The sequence below is a fragment of the Microchirus variegatus genome (assembly GCF_963457635.1).
Source record: "Microchirus variegatus genome assembly, chromosome: 1".
NCBI classification, from domain to species: domain Eukaryota; kingdom Metazoa; phylum Chordata; class Actinopteri; order Pleuronectiformes; family Soleidae; genus Microchirus; species Microchirus variegatus.
The window spans coordinates 38,323,428-38,349,656 of NC_139802.1; the positions used below are offsets into that span (position 1 = coordinate 38,323,428).

The window sequence follows — 26,229 nt, forward strand, 5'->3', positions numbered from 1 at the left end:
TAGTATAGTATGGTGTTTTTGTCTAGTTTTGGACCTATAAAACGTTTTTCAAAAAAATTGTCAGATTTTGGACGACATAGTATAGTATGTCGTTTTTGTCAAATTTCGGGCCAAATTTTTTTCTCCAAAAATGGTCACATTTAGGACAGCATAGTGTAGTATGACGTACTACATAGTATAGTATGGTGTTTTTGTCTAGTTTTGGACCTATAAAACGTTTTTCAAAAAAATTGTCAGATTTTGGACGACATAGTATAGTATGTCGTTTTTGTCAAATTGTGGGCCAATTTTTTTTCTCCAAAAATGGTCACATTTAGGACAGCATAGTGTAGTATGACGTACTACATAGTACAGTATGGTGTTTTTGTCTAGTTTTGGACCTATAAAACGTTTTTCAAAAAAATTGTCAGATTTTGGACGACATAGTATAGTATGTCGTTTTTGTCAAATTGTGGGCCAATTTTTTTTCTCCAAAAATGGTCACATTTAGGACAGCATAGTGTAGTATGACGTACTACATAGTATAGTATGTCGTTTTTGTCAAATTTTGGACCACATTTTTTATTCACAAAATGGTCACATTTAGGACAGCATAGTCTAGTATGACGTACTACATAGTATAGTATGGTGTTTTTGTCTAGTTTTGGACCTATAAAACGTTTTTCAAAAAAATTGTCAGATTTTGGACGACATAGTATAGTATGTCGTTTTTGTCAAATTTTGGGCCAATTTTTTTTCTCCAAAAATGGTCACATTTAGGACAGCATAGTGTAGTATGACGTACTACATAGTATAGAATGACGTTTTTGTCAAGTTTTGGACCTATAAAACGTTTTTCAAAAAAAGTGTCAGATTTTGGACGACATAGTATAGTATGTCGTTTTGGTCAAATTTTGGACCACATTTTTTATTCACAAAATGGTCACATTTAGGACAGCATAGTGTAGTATGACGTACTACATAGTATAGTATGTCGTTTTTGTCAAATTTTGGGCCAAATTTTCCATTCACAAAATGGTCACATTTTGGACAGCATAGTGTAGTATGACGTACTACATAGTATAGTATGGTGTTTTTGTCTAGTTTTGGACCTATAAAACGTTTTTCAAAAAATGTGTCAGATTTTGGACGACATAGTATAGTATGTCGTTTTGGTCAAATTTTGGGCCAAATTTTTTTCTCCAAAAATGGTCACATTTAGGACAGCATAGTGTAGTATGACGTACTACATAGTATAGTATGGTGTTTTTGTCTAGTTTTGGACCTATAAAACGTTTTTCAAAAAAATTGTCAGATTTTGGACGACATAGTATAGTATGTCGTTTTGGTCAAATTTTGGGCCAAATTTCTTTCTCCAAAAATGGTCACATTTAGGACAGCATAGTGTAGTATGACGTACTACATAGTATAGTATGGTGTTTTTGTCTAGTTTTGGACCTATAAAACGTTTTTCAAAAAATGTGTCAGATTTTGGACGACATAGTATAGTATGTCGTTTTTGTCAAATTGTGGGCCAAGTTTTTTTTCTCCAAAAATGGTCACATTTAGGACAGCATAGTGTAGTATGACGTACTACATAGTATAGTATGGTGTTTTTGTCTAGTTTTGGACCTATAAAACGTTTTTCAAAAAAATTGTCAGATTTTGGACGACATAGTATAGTATGTCGTTTTGGTCAAATTTTGGACCACATTTTTTATTCACAAAATGGTCACATTTAGGACAGCATAGTGTAGTATGACGTACTACATAGTATAGTATGGCGTTTTTGTCTAGTTTTGGACCAAAAAAACGTTTTTCAAAAAAATTGTCAGATTTTGGACGACATAGTATAGTATGTCGTTTTTGTCAAATTTTGGACCAAACTTTTTTTCTCAAAAAATGGTCACATTTAGGACAGCATAGTGTAGTATGATGTACTACATAGTATAGTATGACGTTTTTGACAAGTTTTGGACCTAAAAAACGTTTTTCAAAAAAATTGTCAGATTTTGGACGACATAGTATAGTATGTCGTTTTGGTCAAATTTTGGGCCACATTTTTTATTCACAAAATGGTCACATTTAGGACAGCATAGTGTAGTATGACGTACTTCATAGTATAGTATGTCGTTTTGGTCAAATTTTGGGCCACATTTTTTTCTCAAAAAATGGTCACATTTTGGACAGCATAGTGTAGTATGATGTACTACATAGTATAGTATGGTGTTTTTGTCTAGTTTTGGACCAAAAAAACGTTTTTCAAAAAAATTGTCAGATTTTGGACGACATAGTGTATGACGTTTTTTTTTTAATCAATTTTGACCATAAAACAAGTTATAGTATTATAATGTTGCACAAAAAACTGCTTAAAAATAAGAACTCCTAAAACTTTATTTAAGTAAAAATATAATATATATAGTATGGCATTAAAAATGGTTTTTGTATACGTATGAAGACCAATGTGAAAGGTTTTGTATTTGATCTAACTACAAATGTTTTCAGATGAATAAAACAAAACATGACTTGTTGCTTTATAAAGAAGTGTTTTTTATTTCATTTTTTAACAAAGCCCAATACAGATTTTGAAGCAAAACTGGGGAACACTGGTGAATCTTTATCCAATCATCATGTCAGGGACACAAAAGATGAGCCTTAAAATAAAAAAAAATTAAAAAAGACACCTAAAATGATCATACAACCCAGAAATTGAGGCGAAGAAAAAAAAATAATGGTGAAGAATATATTTGAACAACAAATAACAAAATTCATGACTGTTGTTGTTGAGGAGGTTAATTTCAGTACGATGACTACTATTAGAAGAAATGTCAGATATGACACAATCCAAAAACTTCTGTTAATGGCTTTGACAGAATGAATAAAAACCTAAGATAAATGATGGTTAATATCAATGTGCTACTAATTAATCTTGGATGAATAATTGGTCAAATGTATCTACAACACTTTTTTAAAATTCAGATCATGTGTACAGTCTCTTGTTCATGCTGTACAACAATCCTGCCGTTTTGGAGGGGTGTGTCATCATGCTTCAATGTCTTGCGTGGCCACGTCACGCAGCATTTATTTTAAATCACAGGTATCGTGTATTGTTCACATTTCATTTGATGGGAGGCATCAAGCCCATTTCACCTACAAATACTTAATTTACTTGCGCCGAAGGCGGGCGATCATCAAGATTACGCTGACAACAAATTTGTTATGCAAAGATAATATGAACAGATCAACTCGACAGCTGCTGTGCTGACCAGGCCTCCGTTTTGCAGGACAAGAAACCATCTGAATCGTTTCACGGTACAATGAACAAGACAGTCTCGTCTTTTGAATCATCCAATTTGTAACTTTTCACATTAAATAGATTTAGTTAACAAGGGTGATGAAAAAAAAAAAAAAAAAAAGAGTTGTCGTGGCCATCGTTTTATTGGGCCTACACACGTACCAATCAGCCGAGAAGCCGACAAAAACAAAGATAAATGTAAAATGAGGATTCCACTGGCACGTGTTCTCTTTGAATAGTGATTTACAGAGTATGAAATGAGCTGATCCACCCATGTAAGCACAGTGATTTTCTGATACAGAAAAATACTAAGTGGATAAATGTATAGTGATCTTTAAGAACAATATCTATCAGTCGAAAACACCTGTCTATACTCTCATATATTCTCATGTGGGAACATATATATTTTATAACAAAATAAATCTATACTGTTTTTCATGGTTTGTGGTTGAGAAGGGTCCTAACGATACCATCGTCCCATTCCGAGTGCTCCAACTTTGCCGTTTCAACAAAGAACTGCACGAGGCTCAGCTCGCTAAGAAACTGACCGATGCAGCTCGAATACTCAAAAGGCTCTGCCTGAGAAGAACATTAGTTTGAAGCAAAAAAAAAAAAAAAAAGACTAATAAAATACTGATTTTTCCATCTGTGTATCAGTTGTTAAAGTAAATCATAGGTGTTTCTATTATCTTTAAAAATCATCAGTTTTTCTTCTTTTCTTTTTTTTTTACTGTATCTTGGCATTTTGACACAAAATATCCTCCTGGATATTTACACAGGAACATGTTTTTTTTACAAGCAATAAAACAAGCTTATATTGTGGGTTGCAACAGAATAGAACAATTCTGAAGAAAATAACAAAAATGGAGAAAGAATTGCATAGCAGATCAGAATTACAACTAAACAGGAACTGATCCTTTTTGGTATGGTGCACTGTGATTCATGACTGAATACATTTTCACAAATGTACATGAAATAGTAAGTCCATTCATAGTTTCACCAGCCAACAGTAAAGATCACGTTTACTTCTGCACTATAATGCTCAACAGTTCAAAAGGCGAGACGCTGACATCTCGTCCTTTCTGCTCTTTTTGTTAGAAGTACGCAAGAGTCTTTTTAAAAAGAAATTAAATTAAAACTTTGTTTTAAAAGTGCCATTTTGCTACATTTATTAGCTGATCCATGGTTTTGCTACTGAACAGTTTCACACAAGTGAATGTGTTCCACAGCCCCTGACATCACACAGTTTCCTGATTCTATGAGTTTTGGTCACATGGACAATCACACACACGCACGCACGCACTCACACTCACAACCACATACACACAAACACTTGTGCAGAAACAATGACACACGTAAATGAAGGAAAGGGAGAGAGAAAAAAAAAACAAAGTGGAAAAAAAACAAAACAAGAACGTTGTGGCCGGTGTGTACAGTTTTCGTCTGAAGAGTTCGTCTGCTGCGAGTCGACATTCCGGCTGGTAAAGCTTTGAAAAAGAACAAGCACCGTTGGGAAAAGGCCTCATATGTCCTCCACCGGGGGAGTAACAGCAGTTTCTGCTCGATTCTGTGCTCCCACAAAAAAGCAAAAAGAGAGTTCTACATTCAGACTCGCCTCGGGCTTGTGGTCAGGCAAAGTCGTTGAAATGTTTCAGGCTTTATTGCGTCTTTTTTTTTCTTTCTTTTTCCTCAGCTTGAGTCCGAGTTAGGCACCACAGCCTTGTTTCTCTACACGGAGTCACAGGACAAATGTATCTCCAACTCCCATGAGGCCTTTTCTCTGCGTCCAAAATGCACATACATCCCCAGGTCCCTCACCGTCTCTGCTGGGCGTATACCGGGTACGCTAGCGTCACATTCAGAGAGTCATTGTGCTGGACCAAAGACGTGTGCTGGTAGTGAAGTACGAGTTCTTTCAGTGAGCTGTACAGGTTGTATGGCTCGGCAAAGCCATAACCTGAGGGTGTCTTGTTGATGACGCAGTGCTTTACCTCGTTCTCCACGCTGTAAAGACAAAAAAAGGACAAAACACAATTAGTTCTCTCAGTTCTCTCTGGATGTAAACATTCCTCTTGTACAAGCAGGACATTCAATGATTACGTCCGCCACAAATATGCACAGCTTTGCTGGTGTGCATATGCCCCTGTGAGCATCTTTAAAAGACGCAGGTGAAAACGGTGCGTCACGAGCCGCCTGAACAACACGCAGATTGATATACGTACACAACACTGCATGCGTAGCATCCCGCTTTGCTACTGTCTCGAACCAGGAATGTTCCGTCTCTCTTCCCCTGGAGGAGGGCCTCCGCCTGCGGCCGGTTGATGTTGCCCAGTTTCCAGGACCGCTCGTCGTGATGCGGGAGGTCTTCGTCGTCGTCCACCATAGAATATTGACTAAGAAAGGCACAGAGTATAAATGTAAGTTGTGATGCTGAAGCGTTTTTTTTTTTTTTAAATTATGTGTCACTTTGTTCAAACTCCAATGATACTCACTCTTCTGTGTTCTCGTTCTTGATTCCAAGCCACTCATTAAGTTTCTTCTGTCTGACTCCCTTCTGGGTCAACCACCTGCGGGAGGGGAAAAACACGTGGACATTAAAAACCAGGACAGACAGACTCCCCTGAAGGAAACTAAGCTCGGTTCAGAAACCGAGTGTGTCTGAGTGTTCGACTTACATGAGATATTGGTCTCTGGTCTTGCGGAGCTGGATGAGGTCGGGCTTGATGCTGTTCATCCTCTTGTCGATCTCTCTGTAGTCTGCTGCCTGTTTCTTCAGGTCTTCTTCCAGGCGACGCTTACTGTCTACAATTTCACTTATCCTTGATTTCAACTTCTCATAGTTTCCCATGATCCTGAAAACAAAACAGCGTTGTTCACGATCAACACTTTAATCGCTCGACGTTGCTTCTTCTCAGTCGACACAGAACTCGTGGTCTATCTTACCTTTGGATCTCCTTGTCGTTGCCTTCTCTCCTAAATTTCTCGATATACTCTTTGCTGTACCGCTCTTGTGTTTGGCATTGCTCCTCAAAGATCTTTATGGTTTCGTTAAACGCCTCGATCGCTGTCCTTTTCATTTGGATTTCCTGGAAGGAGGAGGCAAAGTATGAGCGTGTGACTGTGAAATTACACATACGTGATAATGATTAGACCGGGGGTTAAGTAATACTCACTTGTGATGTTCTGGTGTATTCTTCGTACAGGCGGTCGTACTCTTTGTTTTTCTCCTGGTACTGTTGGTGGTACTCACAGAGCTTCCTCCCAACAGCTTCGATGTTGTCTTCTTTCACCACCTGATCCTTAAAAAAAAAAGATGAATGAACAAGTTAGAAGGCTTTCAAATACACATTTCAAACGTGGTTGCTTTGACTCTTCTCTAACTTACCTGTTGGTGTTTGGAGACGGGATACAGCAGCTTGACGTCCAGCTTAGGGTTGTACTGAGCCAGTGACTCATTGCGATAGTGGTTGATGAGCTCAACGACTGAGCTGAAGGTCAGTGGGTCTGAGAAGCCGTACTTCCCATCCCGATGGAATATTTTAATGAGCTTGTTGTTACCTCCTTTCCTGTAGATAAACAGAGCAAATAAATAGTTAAACCCCCCCTGCTAAAAATACACTGCTGTTGATGAGGGGGGAAATGACTGAGTGAGGGGAGGAGCTTACCTCAGAGTCAGAGTGTAGTCTCCGTGCATTTTTGTTGAGGCGTCTCGTACCAAGAACGTACCGTCTGCGGTGTCCCTCAATTTCTCGTTGACCTCCTCCCTTGAGATGTCGCCCCAGTACCATTCAGCGTCTTGTAGAGCCATGTTGTTGTTCATACCGTTGTTAGTCACAGATGTGGGCTTGGGTGGCTTAGGAGGTAGAGCTGTTGGGACAAGAGGAGCAGAGAATGTAAATAAACACAGTGTATACTGAACTTTGTAACCCTCATACACATATTTACATTAGACTGACGTGCCCTGCTTAAATTAAATATTGTATTTACAGTCTCCTAATGATGCATTTTGTGAATCATTTGCGCTGCAGTGATACCTTTAAGTCTTATCTTATTGTTTTAGGAAACAAAACAGGATAATGCATGTGACAGCCACTATAACATTTGTCCTTAAATAATTGCTTAGGAATCATGCATTTACTCTGAATTGCACACAATCTCTGTGGCTCTTTCTGTATCAACCCTATTCCATTGATTCAATTGATTTGAAAAATAACGCCCCTCTCCAGTGGAAAGGGTGTGATGCTTCGGCAGTGGGAGGAGAGAACGAGTGTGAGTCAGGGAGACTGAATTTCATTCAAGAAAAGGGGGCTCTCTATAAATATTCCTTTATCTACTAAAGCTACAGAGCAGTCAAGTGATGGCAATAACAAACACCGTCACATCCTTTTGTTCATCCACAAAAGCATAAAAACCCATTAAAATACATAAACAGCACTTCATTTTACAAAAGATCACACTGGATGTAAATACAGGTTGATACTTAGCAGACTATTGATTTTTCCACAGGGTTTTTTTTTTTTTTTTTAAATCAGCCATTGAGCTGAACACTGAATCACATCTGCTGTCTGCAGTCTGAGTTAAGATTGGAATTGCGCCTGTGGTCTGGATGGGGATAGACTAGATCCATAAAGAATCTTAAATCTGCAGTGGCTGCTCGCAAGCTGACAGCTTCTCAGTGAAGCCAGCAGTAGCAGAACTAAGGTAGCAGGGCTATTTTTAACCCACAAATCTGCACTGTCTTTGTTCACTCCCTCTGCATTAACACCAATACTGCAGCAACAGACCTTGCTGGACATTTCTCTCATGGAGACTGTGAGCATCATTCCATTCATTTGCCTCGCAACTGTGACACTGCAGAAATCGCAGGGGTTTATCATCTCTGCAAAATGCAGCCAAGCAGTTCAAACACACATGCACATTTCCACTTCTCTTCTCCTTACATCAGCCTCATGATGTCATCGCACTTTATCAACAATTTCTATTATTATGGAACAATCCAGACTCAAAGCATTTGCTGAACAAAAGCACCAAACTCACATCCTAATACATAGATCGCAATAATGTCACCGACTGCAAAGAATCTCTATAGAGGCAACATTTTACATCAGACCACCGAAATTTCAATTTCCAAAACCGTTAAGGGCAGCCTGCTCAGTAACGTGTTACATCACTTACCACAGCCAATCACACTGGGGGTCTGTCACCAACCACTCCTGCATCTTTCATTTCCTGAGAGCGATGAGGTCATACTGAAAGCCCGTTACCTTTTACTTTCCTGCTTCCGTTCTTAACAACACCGCGGCTGAACAGAACACATCAAATAACACAATTCCCTCTCAGCAGCATCCAGCATTATGCATCCATCTTAAGAGCAAATGTGCAGCATCGCCTCACTAGCAGAGGGGGGGAAGGACCTGTTCCATGCTTTTCCTCTGCGATCCTCCCTCTCCCTGAGCTTGGTCGCTCTCCTGCAGGCTGCTCAGCCCCTCCTCTGCATGTCGTGCAGAGGTTTAGTCCGTCCCACTGCTGGCACTCAGACAAAGCCAGCTCTGCTGCAGCAGCACGTACGCAGCTAAATTATAATGCCTGGCCTGGTCAGCGGCACCCAGAGCTCCAAAATACGCGTGTAATCCCACAGTGTGACACTCGGTATGACAGAGATAGCTCCCTTAATTTCCTTAGTGACATTAAAATAGACCCAGTTCTTTGTAAACCGCATGGGTTCAAGAAGCACATTCCGAGTACTTCAAGATTTGATTGAGAAACCGTTCTTAAGACTCTACGTGCATAAGAAGGGAGGATAAACAAAACAGAGCACACAATCGAACCAGTGTACTGTAACAAAATGTTCTCTCCGTGACCTAAATGAGTGAATTAACTGGTTCTTCTTTCAAGCATTTTGTTTGGCTGTAAAATAAGAATTTCTCTCTCGTGGCATCACACAGCCGTTAGCAAATGTTCTATGCCCTTTTTAAATATAATATACAAGTATATCTAAACTACACTTCTTTAAATTCATCAGCAGGTCTTAAAACAACACACACTTATAATACATTCTATAGATCATAACCCTTTCATAACTTCTTGTGGCTTTGGTTTAGACTGTTCACTGGTTGCTGTGAAGGAAAGCTTAAAACCCAAAATGTATTCTTCGCTCCACTTTTGGGTGACAGTTTTAAAAAGAAGAACAATGCAGAGCATCAGACTTACGTTGCAAGTTGTGCATGTTTTGGGGAATCAAGAGCTTCTTCTTTGGAGCGTCTACTTTATTCCCAAAAAGCAAGTTAAATCCAACAGAGTTTCTTTCAAGTCCTCCAGTTAAGTTCCATTTCATAGTTTAGGTCGCTGTATGCGGCTTGTTTTGACCCTTAAAAAGGCCTACAGCTTTATGTGCTTCTTAATAAAATCCAGGTAATCTCCTCGGTGTGAAGCAGGTGCAACATGCGCCTGCCTAGATTACCGACTGCTCAGTTCCTGCTGCGAGTGTGTAATAGGCCAAGTCTCCTCCTCTCTGCCTCTCTCTTTCTGAGCTCTGAAAGGCTAAAGCCTGCTCACATGGAGCCAGATAGTTAATGATTAACAGTAGCTGCTCTGGTGTCAGTGCTGCCTCCTCTGAAAGCAGCCACTCGTGCCAGCTGTGTGCGCGTGTGTGCCTACATCGCTCTCTCTCTCTCTCTCTTTCTCTACGTCTCTTTGGTCACTCCCTCTGTCTGTTTGTAAAGGAGGAGGCAGGGGGGTGTTCAGTCGTATGATTAACTTGCAAAGTTTCAAATATTTGCTGAGCTGGGCGCTTTGAGGCAGGGAGGACATGTGGAGCTCTAGGCAGAGGGAGGACCGAGGGGGCAGGGGGGAGGGGGAGAGTGGCCCTAGAAACTGGAGGCAGCCCTCAGTTAACAAGAAGTGCTCTGTGGAGCAGGCCGACTTTCCAGCCAACCAAATCTAAGTGGGCCTTTTGTTGCTTACTTAAAATAGGCACGCAGTAACTGGGAGGAGGCACGCACACACACATGCATGCGTGTGCGTGCACACACACACACACAAGTCATTCAGAGAAAAATACAAACAGAATGTACATTTGTGTCTACAAAGTACGCTCCTCGATCTCCTTGTGACCATGTTATTCGGGTGTCACAGGTGACTCAAACCAGTTTGGCACACCTGAAGCTAATCGTACATTTTGACAGGGACATATTTATGTTTGCGTGTGCGCAAGTTAAGAACTAAAAATGTTCTGGTCTTCGCGCGGCACGTCTATTCACCCTTCTATCCTTCGTCCGTCCGTCTGTCCCACTGCCAAAGTGCTCCCGCAGGTGCAAATTACTGACAGCTGAGAGTGGGCCCTGCACAGGAACATTATAAATAGCTGTAACAGGTAATAAAACGTTTAAACAGCCGCAGTCAGTCCTAGGCCTCTGGCTCGGCCAACGACGGGGCTTTTACTAGCACTGTAAAAACATAAACTGTTCCACGCAACGTGCTGCACTCACACCATCATACTAGCTTCATCTATTCAGACCAACCACCATAAAATGAAAACATAAAAACAGACTTTGTGCAGTTTTGCAACTGACACTACCAGACAGAACGTAAAATATGACTCTATCGATTGCTTTCATTTTAAATCTTCACATTCAGGGTGTATTTATAAACACTATGGACATTCGACAAAGTCGTAGTCTGTAGCAAACTAATTAATATAAGAACCTTCTATGTGACGAGACCATAAAATTAACTTGTAATGGTTATTTCTCAGAGAGTAATTGTAACCTGCAGCTAAAACTTTGGACTGTAACTCACGGAAACTGTCCCACTGTAAATAATCAGGGTATGTGCATCCACAAAGCAGTATGGGATTAAATAATCCAACAGTGCTTACAAATGTCACTAGTTCACCACAACTGTGTACCCAGTAGGCCTCCAAACTATTCTTCCAGCTAAATATAGAGTTCTTGTCTCAGGGTGCCCAGTTCATGTTGTGCTCATATCATATTTAATTCCCTGAAGAACATGCATCCGTCGACTACATCCAATCGAAAATGCAGCTGAAGAGCAGCTAACGGGCTTTATGTTGTGTTAAACTCTTGAATGTCATTTTCTTCCACAATGCCAAAACCAGCAGGAAAAAAATTGACATGTTAACTACCTGGAGCAGCTTGCGTTTCACTCCATTCACTGGTCACCAGCACCTCAATGATCTTGATGTGAGCATCCAGGCTGGGTTCACAACTGTGAGGAGGAAAAGGAATGTTAAATAAAGTCAGTGTTTTACAATGCAAGTGACAGTTTCTGTTGCTTTGTGCTAGTTTAAATCTCGTGGTAATTCAGGCTTAGCTACGTTAATTGTGCAGCACAGCTGGTAAGTAGAAAAGCTCCAACCTATATCCGTGTACAGCTAAAACCCATGACTGCCTGTGACAGACTGTGTACTGAAATTATGCGCACGTGCGTGCATGTGAGCCTGCAGGAGAGCATGTTTGATTCTGTCTCTCGTTAACGCAGGACTGAGCCCGCACACTTGTCTGTCTGCTGTCTGAGTGTGACAGACCAATTATGTTGCAGTGGCGCACGGTCCTTCTGCTGTGACACCCACCTGGTGGCTTGCTGTCTGAAAAACACAGGGCTGAAGATCTCGCCCAGCGTTCTAGCCGAGAGCAGGTTCTTGGTGCTGTTTTCACACACTCTAGAGAAATGCCTGAGCAGACAGTGGAGAGTTAGCCAGTATTGCGGAGGCAGGCTCGGGGTGCTGGCAATGCGACGTAGCAGCTGGGCGCATTCCTCGGTATTCACCACCTCTGTTGATGAGAACAGCCGAAAAGGTCAGCAAGACAGATGTGAAAAACTGATACTGCAATAAACCCGATCCAAATCTAAAAGGAAGAGGTTTCTTTAAACGATGAGGTGATAGGAAAAAAAGTGTCATGTGCAGTTAAGTTTTAAAACCACAGAGACTGTGTGGTTGACAATGAGCGTAAGGTACACTGACAGGTGATTGGCTGCTCAGCGATGCTAGAGATACACTTTCAGGCTTGTTATAGTTCCTATTAACCACATATATCCTGTTTCTGGCCATGTGACTGCAAGAGAATGCAGTATTGCAGACGAGTGTGTGGTGTGAGATTTTGTGTCTACTTGCAACAGCCGTAGCAAATAAAGGCAGCAAAAAAATACACATATTACAAAGCTTGTTCTACGGTGAAAACGTGCATAAAAACAAATCGGATGAAAACGTGCCATCTGTGGGAGCACTTATGATGAGTTGTGGTTTCATGTTCAAAGTACTGAATGTTCTATGGCAGGCCTGGGCGCATAACTTCAGTGTTTCCTTTCAAAGCCAATGGTACAAAATGATCACACAGACATTGTTGATGTTTGTTCTCACCTTTGAGGGTGAGGGCCATTTGAGCACATATTGCAGAGTGGATGATGGGCTGTGGAAGATCCTGAAGGTACCTGCGCAGACCATCACAAAGGACGGGAAGCTCCAACTGATCTAGGTCTGCTGAGGAAGGATCTGAAATGCAAGGCAACACATATATTCTTAAACTTATTTCTGCACACTGAAATTTTTAATTACAAGCTTAGGTTTCATGTGCAAAACTCTATAATGCAAAGGTGGACGACTATGGGTGCAATAAAACCTCCACAAAACACAGCCCTGTTTGTTCTTTTTAACCTACTGTTTATATGCACACAAATCTTTTTACGTCACCACACACGTAAAGCTTTTTTCATCATCGTAGGTCATGTCGATCATTTATGTCTGAGCAACTTCCTCTTTTTGCATGTACGTCTCCCTCGCTCAACTTTCGCAAAGTCGCTCGTTCCTCAGCCTCAAAGAAGGTGTGATCAAGAAACCACTTACCACATTCGAAAAGCTGCCTGACTTCATGCCCAGCACCGGCAGTAAATGTTCGATATAAAGTGGGACTGTCCAGACCTGCAATGTAACAGTGAAAGCACATTCGTTAACATGTTTTGCCATAACTAATACACTTTAGTTTAGTAAATCACAGGTCACATGAGTACAGTTAAATGCCTCTAAAAAGAAATATTAACATGAAGAAAATGTCAAGCTCACCTTTCTTCTCAATAGTTTGCAGCAGTCTGGCCAGCATTGGTGGAGCCGTGTCTGGAGGAGAAAACTGCTCTGTTAAGTCCAACAGATAACCTGGAAGAGACAACGAGATCGTCAGTAACGGACATTTTTACTACAAATTGTTTTTCCACTCAGTTCTTTATCTTGTGACACTTTTTCTGACAGCTGTAAAAAATGTGACTCCAATATAAATAAATGTATAATCTTTACAGTTATATTTAACCACTTTACAATAAAAAGTGTGTATTTTAAGTAGTCTTAAGATAGATGACTGCATACCAATTTATAAAACTCGCTAAGCGCCCCAGGAGAAATTTAATCAATTTAAGAGGAAATGCTCTTCTCCACTGATTTTTTTAACACATGGAAATTATGGAATATAAATATCTTCCACGGCATCTAAAAACAGAGGACCTTTGTTTGAAAAGATTAAATTTAGACAGAAAATTAAAACAGATCTCTCTGGTCTCATTTGTCTGGCTGTTCTGAAAATGGATCTCTGAGATTTCATGTTATTCTTGGGTAAAAGTGACAAGACAATGAATGAGTTTATTTTGGTACATAATTTAAGTGACTTCAAAAGTCATAATGAAATTTTAAAAAAAACTAGTCAAATCAATCCAGACCTTCTGTTAGTCATCACAGGTTATGATAAATATTTGGATAAAATGAAATATCAAGAGCTACAATTCTTCTAAAACAGGCTACTTTTGATTTGGTGCATGACTTATGACCTACTCAGAACTTCAGAGGGAAGCAGGTACAAGACCAAAGCACCGCCATCAAAAGTAAAAGGTGGGTATTTACAGCAGAGTGATTCAAAGAAAATGAGGTGCTGAGCACTTAAGTTAGACCAAGCTGGACCAAGGAACTAAAGCAAATACCCTGTGATATGAGGTAAGCCAGGTCTGAGTTTTCTCCCCTTTAGAACTTTGTACCCAGGTGTGGACATGAAAGGATGCAGGGGTTGGCAAGGGTTTTATTTGGATTTGCAAAGGCTCATTTTAAAAGGGCTCTTTACTGAAAGGCTCAACTGTTCAACACCGAGATTCAAAACGCTGAGAATCTATGAATGGAAGCCTTTCTAAGAACCATATTTGTCTTTCTTTCTACCTTAAAAATTATCACACTTTAAAACATTATACAACTGCTGCTCCCAGTTACGGATGTATGCTAGTCATTACCGGGGCACCTACATTCTCCTACCAAAGAATGTTAAATCATACAAATAATGAACCACTTCATTCAATTCCACATCCTCTTTGACCAGCGCAGCACACTGGCTGGCATGTTGCATGTGAAGAAGCTGGATTACAAAAAATCCCCCTGACCATAGAACACACAAAAAAAACCCATGTAAGACAACTGGTCATCTGGAAGACATTATTGGAACTGCAAAGCAGGAGGGGGTTTTTCTCAGAAGCAGTGAACTCTGAGATGGAACACCAAAGTTTCCCTAAATAGAGATCGAGACACGCAGCTCTGCCATTGCACACCTTGGAAGTGTAACCTTTCTCCCAGACAAGATATCTAACACGGCTGCCATTTTACAGCCAAACATTTTCTGAGAAACTCAAATCACAACCTGGGACTAAATTTAAACTCCCAGACTGCCCACTTCCCCATTGCTCGTATCAATAAAAATGACTGAAGACAAAATCCTAGGGTGGGCAACTTTTATCAACAATAACAATTTCAACACACCGTCAAAGATTTAATGCGTGGCTTTAAATACATCGAAATAACTCGTAAGAACACGAGTTTGTGTTTATTTACTCTGTCGATTGATGGCCCGTGAGTGACACCGTACAGCCTGGAAATAGAGTTGCTTCTTGGTACTGTCAACGACATGATCGTTCCACCGCCAATGGAATTGTATCAAGTAGCAGACGAAATATGACAGAAATGTTTCAAGCTATCAGTGATGATGTCGGAGATGCCTTGGCTCAAAATCAAACAACCAACATGCTTCCACTGGCCATGTCTTGGAGCCATGGAAACGCATGTAGATACACAAACGTTTCCAAAACGCAAAAAGTAGTCGACGCTTATACTGTTGTCAGGCGGACAGGTACAGCTGATTTTACCGTTGCATTTGCAGTAGCTTGCAAATGGCTCGTTGGGTGAATGCATATTCTGCAAACCTCATTACAGTGCTTAAGTGGAGCTGAAACCCAAGAGGGCTGTAAACATTAAGAAATACCTACATTAGTAGCACAATTATAATCTCCCTCATCGGTATAATCAATACCGGAACATAAATAGTCTTCTTGCATTCGCTGCAGTAATAACACTGCACACATCATGAGACTGTTCAAATTTCTATAGAAGCTGGTTTCTGTGGCAATTTGGGAAAGGAAAGTGCAGAGACAGGGGCCCCTTTGGACGTGTCTCTACAAGCCTGTATGTTTGGCAGACGTTTCTCATGATATCCCAGAAAGCCTCAGCCACTCAGTCAACCACAGGTCGAGGAAGTCGATGCAGCTGCCGCTGGTGCTGCTGTGGTGTGGGGGACAATCTCCCCAGCTCGAACGGTATGTTTTAACTGAACAAACTGCAGACTGTGGGCAGGACAGGGCTGGGGCACCACGGACAAACTAAAGATAGCACACACTTGGGTTAAATTTAGAGGGCCCACTCAAGTAACCAGCATTTTCAAGTTATACTGTTTCTTCTTGTCTGAAAAAAGTCTAGCTGTGGCACGCCAGTAAGAGTTCATAACCCACAGAAACACAATCACTGCACATGTGACATAGAGCAAAAAGCAGAAATTATATTACAAAAATATATTAGACACACATATTCTTTATATAAAAAAAGGGCTGCAACTGATGAAATAAAGCTACATTATTAGTAAAAGAAACAGTAATACAATAATACTATATATATATATATATATATATATATATATATATAAAATTAGAGCTGATGTGTTTGCAAGGGAGCATCAACATACTTAAACATGTTAGTTCTATCAATGATATGGGTCTCAGCTTAAGCAACTTGAAAAAGGAGGGCAATATCTCCTCCTACAGGTTGCAAGATGTAGTGCAAAAGCTGAGTGACAGCCAATGAGGAGACTGTTGCTACATGTTGACAATTAACCCTATAAACGGCAGACAATCACTGATTCCACCAACATGGAACACGTTCTCTGACTTGTAATTGACTCTGAATCATAAATCAGACCACGTTCAATGGTAATTACACTTTCAAGGCCAAATATCTTTTTATAATTGTGTAGAGATTGCAGAGCACCTCACAAATTATTGAAACTGCTTTACCAAATGTGTTGGTATGGGAATTTATCAAATATATAATATTATATACATACAGTGCTGTACACACAGAAATACACACACACAACATGTTTACAAGTTATTATAAAATATCTTTTCATGAAAACATGCATGTTTGATTCTGAGGACAATTTCTCCTTGTACCTTAAGAGATACAAGACATGAAGTAATTGGTTCTATTTGTAATCGAAATGACTGGCAGTGTGAGTGAAAACAAATAAATGTGTTTTCTGAGAAGAGACAGTGATGTATTCTGTGGCCTTACAATTATGTAATGCCACACCTCCACAGTGCAAGGTACACAGTGTACACACGTATGCATATAGTATCTCGCGACACTAGCTCGTCCACCTCGTCTCTTACTCTCTTAATACATCACATATTTACAATACCTTTTCTGTCCCCCTCAACTTTAGGTTCCTCTCTAATCTCACCTCTGTCTCACTGTACAACTTCTGTCAGGTTTCAGTCTGTCACTCTTTGCCTTATTCTCTCTTTCTTAATCCTGTGCACTGACATGCTCTAACTCCAGTAAGGAAGATTTACCTTTACAGACTTTAGTCTTTGCACACATTCAGGTGATGGTACAGTTTTGCATTCGTTCATGCACACAATTCCATTGGTAGCACTAGTTCTTCCAAATTACTAATGACTTAACATTTTGGAAACCTGCTCTTTTACTGTAAGCAGCTTTTAAGTCGACAAAGTTTCCTTTCCACTTACTTTTTCATGTGATGCACTTGCCCCTGTAGTTGTTGTGTCTCTTATGTCACTGTGCAACAGTTTCAAGCCTGAACTGTGTGGACCCATAAACCAGGATGCCTTCAATAGAGGGGTTACGCTGCCAACAATACACACAGCACGGCAACCATGGCTACTGTGTTAGCCGCTGTGGTTCAAAGTAGTAGTTTTTCTTCTGCACTGTCTAAGCTAGTTGCATGCAGCCTGCATTCTCATAAATGCTTCTGTCTAAGTCGAGGACTTTTTGTTGGCTTTACCTCTCCATTTTTTTCAATCCACTATAGACATCTTCATCTTTCAAACATGGTAAAAAACTAAGTGGATTGTTTGGCATTCCAGTAGAGCCAGAGACCAACTGAGCGAGCAAAAAAAAGTACAACTTTCAACCACAATCACTAATGCAGTACCATGCCAGAGGGGCGCCATATCAGCATACTGATCATTGTGCACTTGCACGAATATGACCATGTGAAATTTTAACTCACTCTCAGTCTGGAGCCCTGCAGGCCCATTAAATCACATTCATATTTTCTGGCACATCAATACACCAAAGCATAACAGGCAGAATAAATGCAGTTATACTTCAAGGGTGTGATGAGGTGAAAGCCCAAGAGCAAAGAAAAGAACACATCTTGTGTTCTTGCTGGTATTTTTATTGATATTTTTACCATTTTAGTAATAAACGTTGTAGTCCCACTTTCCATTATGTTGAACATAACCAAATACAACGGAGAGCAAATTTTCTTTCACAGGCTTTGCTAGAGGAGGGAATGAATATGCTAACAATAAGCTTTTCATATAATAAAAGGTTAAATCTTAAATAAACAAGAGAATAGCAAAGAGTCCAGAGTTCAGCTTGCAGTTGATTTGACACTGCCTCTTCAGCGGGGTTAAAAAAATATATGTTTTTTTTTCCACTTCTACTGATAATATTCACTATTGACACCTATTAGGATTACAGTAATTCTGAACTTTCATCACTTTCATCCAAACCTCAACTGCTCACAGAATTTCATATTTGCAGGAACTGAATCTCTTTTTTTCTGTAGTGGGATTCTGTTATTGAGGTTGTTTTACATCTAATATTAGCCTGACGGTAAGCTAGCAGAAGAAATGATAGTCACTTGCATTCAAGAAGGCTTAGCCTCATTCTGGTTCTGATTTGTAATCATTTTGTTGTTTGGAGTCAGTAGATTGGTTGTAGGCTTAGACAGAAAAAGGCAGAGTGAAATACATGTGTGTGTGTGTGTTGTGCACACGTGTGATTGTCAAATGCTGACTCAGACAAAGGATGAACTGGAGAGCACATGAATCAAAATAAGACTCTCGGGATGTTGAATTACATGACGATCTGCAGGTGTTGTGCAAAGTCTTCTGATATTTACCAGTTAAACAGAAAACGACTGACATTTTGCTGTAAATGGACGCCACACTATGGACTACAATTATACATTTGTGTGAATTAGCCTCAAAGCAAAAGTATGCACACGAATAATAAAGACAGTGTAAAATAGTAATCGCTAGGGTCCTATTCGGTGCACAACCATTTATTGTCCAGTTGCATTGTGCACTATATTACTGCAATCAGCACTTAGCACAATACTGATTCATCACAAAGCTCCAAATCAGTCTACCATGCAGTATGTGCACACCCCTCCACCAAAGAAACACCAACACATTCCTGGCCCCAGCGGCTTTTAGTTCCACAGAGGAACACTATCGGTACAAACTATCACAGTATTAAACATCTGCCATGTTTATTCTGCCACCAACTTGGTGGGATTTAGTAAAATGAAAACGCAAATTGTAGCGTATCACAATTTGAAACCAAACCCAAAAGGTGACATATATTAGAGCTGCAAAACAATTTTCCTAATCAATTATCTTTTGATTATTGTAATTGATTAGTTGTTTGGTCCACACAATGTCAGACCATGTTGAAAAATGTCGATTGGCGTTTCCCAAACTTCAAAATGATGATGATGAAACAAAAACTACAACATTTTAATGATTCCTTTGTTATATGGAACGAAGAAACCAGAAAATATTCACATTTAGGAGGCTGAAAAATCAAATAGTTTTAATTATTTAAAAAAAAAAATATATATATATATATATATATATACACATATATATATATATACGTTTATATATAAGTTTCATAATTAATTTAATAATGGATTAATAATCAATGTATCCTTGCAGCCCAAGTACACATTCAATCTAAAAGATGGGTGAATTCTTAGCAGAGAGAATTCAGCAGCACTGACATTATGTTCAAACAGCAGATGTCAGCCTGAGTACTAAAGAGGCCCAGAGAAGGAGGGCTACGTTATCTCAATCTCCAGCTATGCAACATAGTCTCTGCAACTGCCTGCTTTATACAGCCTCATCGCTTCCTTCAAGTAGCACCTTTCAAATGGTCTCTTTCATACACAGAAAGTGCACTACGTCAACCCATAACAACCCTATTTATATCTACATTACAACTATAGTATGAATACAAGCACAATCTGATAATGTTGTCACAAACAACTGTGCTTTTAAAATGATTACTGTGATTTTTCCGTGATCACCTGCAATGTCATTTTATTAGAAATGTAATGCAGTGAAAGCTACACAAACACAGAATGATAAGCCTCAGTCAAGCCGGAGGACATGGCTCGATAGCATCAAATATTTCCCTAAACAAGACTGAGCATGTAGGGTGAACCATGTGAGAGCATGTAGAGTAACAACTAGTTATTCACATTTTTATCTCTCACATTTGGAAGAATGTTCACGCAGACTGGTTGTTGGAAGATAAAGGGCAATTATATACACAGAAACCGTCAACGCTGAAACCTCAAAACACCTCACATTTAACCATTTAGTGCCACCATCTAAGCAAAATGAAAAACCGACTGCTGTCGGCTAAAATGATGGCACAAACTTTCTTGATTTTTGTACCATAATGATTAAGGAAATTCTTATTTAATGTTTGGACTGGTGGCATGTAAATGAGGATAACACGGTGTGAAAAGTATTCTTGTAAATTTGAATATTATCCTAATCTTACTTTCACAAAACTTAAGTATTATAACTTTGTTTTGCACCAGTGTGAAATATGTAAACAGTGACTTCTGCCATACTGTTTAACACCAAAGTAGCAAACAAAGCTATGCAAGTTATAATCTTAAAGTTGCCTTTTCTTGGCGGGCCTGAACACATGTACATTCTCTCAACTGAGAGGCCCTGAGAAGGAGCAGTACTTTAATGTTAAAAAAGGGCAGAGAGCGGGAATGAGGCAGAATAGTTTCACAGCCTGGCCCTCTTCTCTGTCTCTTACCCTCTCCACATCTGCTGCACTCATGTAAACCCCTGTGGCTCAGAGAGGAGAGGCCCCTCTCCAAGCCTCCATTCTCCACCTCCTTTCCCCCTGCAAGAGCTGACTGTAGGAACTATCAAAACATTAAAAAAGAGGAGGAGGAGGAAGAAGAAAAAAGCTGAGGAGTAGGAGGAAGGGAGCGAGATCCCTCGGTGGTGTGCTATAAATCACAAACACTCTGGGAGCAGCAAGAGCCCTGCCTCCATCAGCGAGCTCCGAGCCCCTCTTCAAAGCCCCCTTGAGCATGCACAGCCCAAGGTTCCTCCACCCCACTCCTGCTTCAGCCCCTCTGCCAATCCCCCAGCTCTGCCCCAGTCCTGATCCTTTTGCACACTTTGCTGTGCACCAACACGCTAGCACAGGGGCTCTCTCTCCCTTCACCACAACCTCAGGGCCCCTTAACCTCCCCCCTCTGTCTCTCATAGACCAGGACACAGAGACTTTTCTTCTCCCCGTGCTACATTCACCCTCGCTCTGGGCCGAGCGCTGCCACTCAACCACGACACAGCCATTCAACACATGCCCCCTTCATACTGCTCCTTGCTCACCCTGCAAACCACAGCAAAGAATTTCACAACCCTACCACAAAGGGCATAAACTGGAAACCTTGCCAACTCCAGCTGCTCTTGAGGTGAGCAGAAAGCATTAGGCACACATTTGTGCAAGGCACGCTGCTTTTAAAAAGATTCTAGTTTTAAATGCAGTACATAGTTGTGGCCTGAGAAGTAATACTACTGCAAACAAACGTCTTAGGATAACGCCATAGATGTTATACGTGCAAGTTGTTTTCTTCAAACAAAGATATCGAAATTAAGCAAATCAAAAGTCCTGTGCTCACCAGGGCAATTACAAGTTAATCTAAACTCTGTCCTAAAGTGAGGTGAACTGAAAATGTTCATTAAAAAACGTTCTTGCTAGCAAATTAAAAGACATCAACAAACACAGCTTTTAAGATGTAGAAAGGTATTGCAATTGCGGTGAAGCTGAAATGTCAAATATTAAAAGAAATTGCTTGATTATTGTTATGTAGTTTGCGATGAATTGAGTAATCAATTCATTAACGATTAATTTTAATTGTTGCAGCCCTAATAGCATTAGCATAGCTGTGCAGCCTTCCAGAATAAATTGCCTTAAATAATCCATATGTTGTGGTCCAATCATATGTCTGACAGTGATCAGGGAATTTAGTTCCCTTAAAACATGTAGAAACACAGAAGTTATCCACTTGTAACATATGGCTGGCATGAGATACCCTGGTGTACTATAGCCTGGACACTTGCCAGAGCCTTTGTCCTCTGGGACTGAGCTTGGTTCACATTCAGCGCAGCTGTACAGCAATTGACTAAGATAGTTGTTATGAAGGACTACAAGCCACTGTGCAAAATCAGCATTTTTCCCCCCACACTTTATTGACCTAAATCCAGATCTGCGAGTTGCTCGTGTATAAGTTCAGTCAGTACATGGTAATTTATCAAGTGGGAGAAAGTGTACCGTTGAATAATGTCCCAGGTGTTCACACCAATCTCCGCAAAAATAACCAGTTAAGAAAAAATTCCCAATGAAGACAAAAGATATGGACATTGGGAAAAAACATGATGTAAAGATGGAAAGTTTGTCAAAGGTACACATATTAGATTAGCATTACTCGCTCACTAAACTGGTATAGAGTGAAATTCCAAATGTGAAGGTTAACACCAGTTATTAGATACATGTTCATGTCTTCTGTGAAGTTCACTATGGCTGCAGTGATTATTTGTTTCATCGATATTTAATCGATTGTGTTTTTTTAAATAATTAAAACAGATTTGAGATTTTTGAGCTTCTTAATTGTGAATATTTTCTGGTTTCTTTGCTCCCTTCAACAAATAAATTATTGAAACTGAACAATTTTTATACAAAACAACACATTTAAGAAAATCAGCATTTCTAGGTTTTATAAACAACGATCTAAATGTTCTGACATCTTATGGCCCACACAAGTATTTGAGAAAATCTGATTAATTGATTTCGAAAATATTAATTTAGAGTTCACTGATAGTTAACAATGAAGCAGATGTCACAACATACAGTAACTAAAAGTTGCAATACATTGCTCGACAAAGTTGTGTGACCAATAACATTTCTCTGTCAAAACTATCTGGCTGAAGATCTAAATTACAACATTTGAGTACATGGACAATAACCACAACAACAACAATTGAGATAGAATGTGTCAAATGAGTTACTGGATTGTTAAGATACATTCAATGTTAGACTGTGTGTGTTACTAATAGATAACAATTATATTATCAGTTGGTTACAAAACTCAAAACATGTTTTATCAATGATTGCAGTGATTAAAAAAAATATCTTTCTACTCCAGTGACTACCTAATCTATGGTGCATCTATCATCACAAGATGGCAGAAGCAAAAACAGCACAGTGAAATTATGGAATTTAAGAGGTTTCTTGAATGCGTATTGAAAGCCCAACAGGATGTAGAGCCCACAGAAATGTTGACATTTGTCAATCAATGCCCTTTTTTAACTGCACCTCTCAGATCACCATGTTGTGAAGCCTGCATTTCAGAATTTAGAATATTTGATGAATAATCCCATCAAATATTGTTTTTAGGGCTGCAATCGATTACGTCGACTACAAATATTAAAATGTAAGCATTAAAGCGTTGTGTTAGTGTTATTGACCAAACACACACTCGAGCTATCCAGAACTAGCTACAGAAAGTGCTGAGGGCAGTATTGCTCGCTGTTTACATCCCGCAAGGAAGCAGAGCAACAAACAAATTATGGCGGAAACAGACAAAAAGGCTTGAAAACTCTGACCCAAAGTTTATAAAGTTTGGGAACATTTCACTTACAATGCCCTAAACGAACACCGGCGCCGCTGTATAATCACGTACCACAGAGAGGTGAGTTCACAAATAACATTGATACCTCGTAGATATTTTAACATCACATGCTAATTTATTAATAAACCATCAGCCTATGATGGTGTGAAGTACATAATACATTTGAAGTACATAATACATTTGTGTCGTACGTCTATGAGTTGGAAAATCATGGAAGAAGTTTGCTCAGCGAAGGCTAGTTCACTTACAATAATGCGTACTTTACGGCAGTAATCAGTGAATTACAGGCGACGCTGCTTTGACATACTTCATTTCAGTCCCTTTCGATACAAGCGTTTATAATGAATTGTAAACCAATTTCACTTATAAACTGTGTGATTTGGAGCATATTAATTCCATATTTAAGCCGTAAGAAATCTGTGATAATTACACACCTGAATGTACACTGTATGCAGGTTAAATAGAAGTCCAAAATAGGTCCAAATAAGAAAATCATGATTAATCTAAAAAATAATTGATAGATTAGTCGACAACAAAAATAATCGTTAGTTGAAGCTCAACTAAATTCATTTAGTCAGTGCGAACTATAGTACTTTCTATACATCATTTATGGTGTGGCGTCTCACTCACCTTGCTCAGAGTCAGAGTCCGTCTCTGCCTTGTAGTTACCTGGTGCAACAGGTAAAGGTCTGAGCGGCCTTGGCTTGGGTGTGGGGGGAGATATCCATTTCTTTCCGATGTACTCGACATATGTCCCAGGGAAGTCACCCTTTTCCTGAGTGGTTTCATTGTAGCCTGGCAGCCATCCAATCTCATCTGGCCTCTGTTCCAGTCCATCAGTGTAACCAAGAGCCACTAGAGCACCTTTGCTGACCAAGAGAATATCCCCCACATGCAGATTTATGTCTTCCTCCCTCTCCTTCTTATAGTCATACAGCGCTCTATATTGATATCCTTCGGCACTCATACTGATAACTTGTGTGACGGTGTTATTTTGCAGTTTATCTTCAACCAGAAAAGTTACTTTTCAGGTTTTCTGAATGTGCGTTGAATCCAGGTTTGTGTCCAACAAAACTAGTCTTCAACGGTTTTACGGAAAATCTAGCTCGTCTTCATTCTTTCACAGTTCTCGTCTTTTCTGAATGAGGTGCAGTTCTCTTGGCGTGTTGACTCACAGTATATACCCATCAGTAAATGGCCTGCAGCTGTGATCTTGAGAATGCAATCCAGACCTGTAAGATGAGAGTGGAAGCCATTTACAACACATTGCATAAGACAACTACAGTATGAGACATGTGCACACCAACTGATAGAAATTTGATCATTTAACAAATAAATACTGATGAGCAGAGCAGCAGAAACGCCAGAATAAAATCAGAAGAGAATAAACAATAACTCACTCGATAAAGCCAGTTCTTATGGAGTTTAAAACGGAGGGTAATATTATGCAACTTAATCAAATATTTGCATCATCTCGTGGTTGGTCATCATTTCTGTTAAAATTAAATTAAACCTTCTTACAAAATCATTCCAGTAAAAGTTAATTGGGTTCAGACGCAAACCATTAGAAACCTTTTTTTATATTTTTTATAAAAAGGTAAATAGTAAACAGTTTACTAGCTTGGTTGACTTAAAGGCTATTCTGCAAACATATGGTTGCTAACCCTAGCATTATCAGTGACAGCTTTCTTTCACATATTTCAACACATATTCACTCTGTTTTAACACAACAATTACATATTTAAGGGGTTAACAGTTGCTGAAAACGTCTCAGTAGCACATGTGGTGTTTTGGAAAATATTTGCAGCGTCGCAAGTTTGTTTCATTAGAGCTTAAGTGAGTCCAGAGCAGCGACGTTGCAGCGTCTACTGTAAAGACGTCGAGCGAGTGCGATGGTTAGCTAAGTTAGCGGCTCTGCTAGCGTTACGACAGGGGATAACTAGCTGTCCGAGAGAAGTAATACCGACAACAATTTTTTATAAAAGTTGACCATAACACAAACAAAACAGACACGAACAACAAAAAGTATAGCGACAACGTAGGGGGCAAAACATAATTAAATGGAATGCAAGCTAACCCATGGGGTAAAAAGTAACTTAAATTAAACCCAACAACTTTCAGCAAAACGTATTTCTCCTAACAAGCAGCTGTGTACAATAAAACATCAATTCGCTTTCAAACAAGTGGCCCAAATGAGAACATTTGCGACCCGGGACAGCAAGTTTACATACCGAGTGTGCGCGGATCCTCAAGCAAACACAGCGGCTTCTCTTCCTTCCACACTAAACGCTTCCACGTCGTTAAACTTCACAGTTGGGGCGTTGTATCGATTGAAATGCGAGCGTATCGACATCCTCTAGCGGCACGACCAAAAATAAAAATCTTCCAGCGGGGTTTAAATCCAGTTTTATGAGTAGTACAAACTGTTACAGGCTCGACATAACGGCACGGTTTACCCGTCCCGAACAAACGCTCCCTTCAGTGTTGCTTCTGCGGCCAACAAGGGGGCGAAACAAAGGGCTGCCGCTCATTGGTCCGTTCCCCTGTCAATCACTCACACCACGCAGACGAGCCAATCAGGTTCTCCACAAAGGCGGCAACACC

General features: G+C 39.8%; 1 protein-coding gene across 2 annotated transcripts; it reads right to left on the bottom strand.

Moving 5' to 3' along the window:
- Positions 1–2,556: 2,556 nt before the first annotated feature.
- pik3r1 (phosphoinositide-3-kinase, regulatory subunit 1 (alpha)) lies at positions 2,557–25,977 on the bottom strand. Of its 2 annotated transcripts, XM_083887537.1 has the most exons (15): positions 25,857–25,977; positions 24,256–24,857; positions 13,353–13,442; positions 13,137–13,211; positions 12,654–12,785; positions 11,865–12,066; positions 11,418–11,500; positions 6,940–7,141; positions 6,660–6,840; positions 6,448–6,573; positions 6,218–6,360; positions 5,950–6,126; positions 5,767–5,841; positions 5,497–5,667; positions 2,557–5,278 (listed from the first exon to the last, which is right to left on the bottom strand). In XM_083887537.1, exons 2-15 carry the CDS (start codon positions 24,590–24,592, stop codon positions 5,089–5,091), a joined length of 2,184 nt encoding a protein of 727 aa, XP_083743663.1. In that variant the 5' UTR covers positions 24,593–24,857; positions 25,857–25,977; the 3' UTR covers positions 2,557–5,088. The 2 variants fall into 2 exon arrangements, with proteins under 2 accessions (XP_083743663.1, XP_083743664.1); XM_083887538.1 differs by lacking the exons at positions 11,418–11,500; positions 11,865–12,066; positions 12,654–12,785; ... (2 more) ...; positions 24,256–24,857; positions 25,857–25,977 and adding an exon at positions 9,485–9,829.
- Positions 25,978–26,229: the final 252 nt, after the last annotated feature.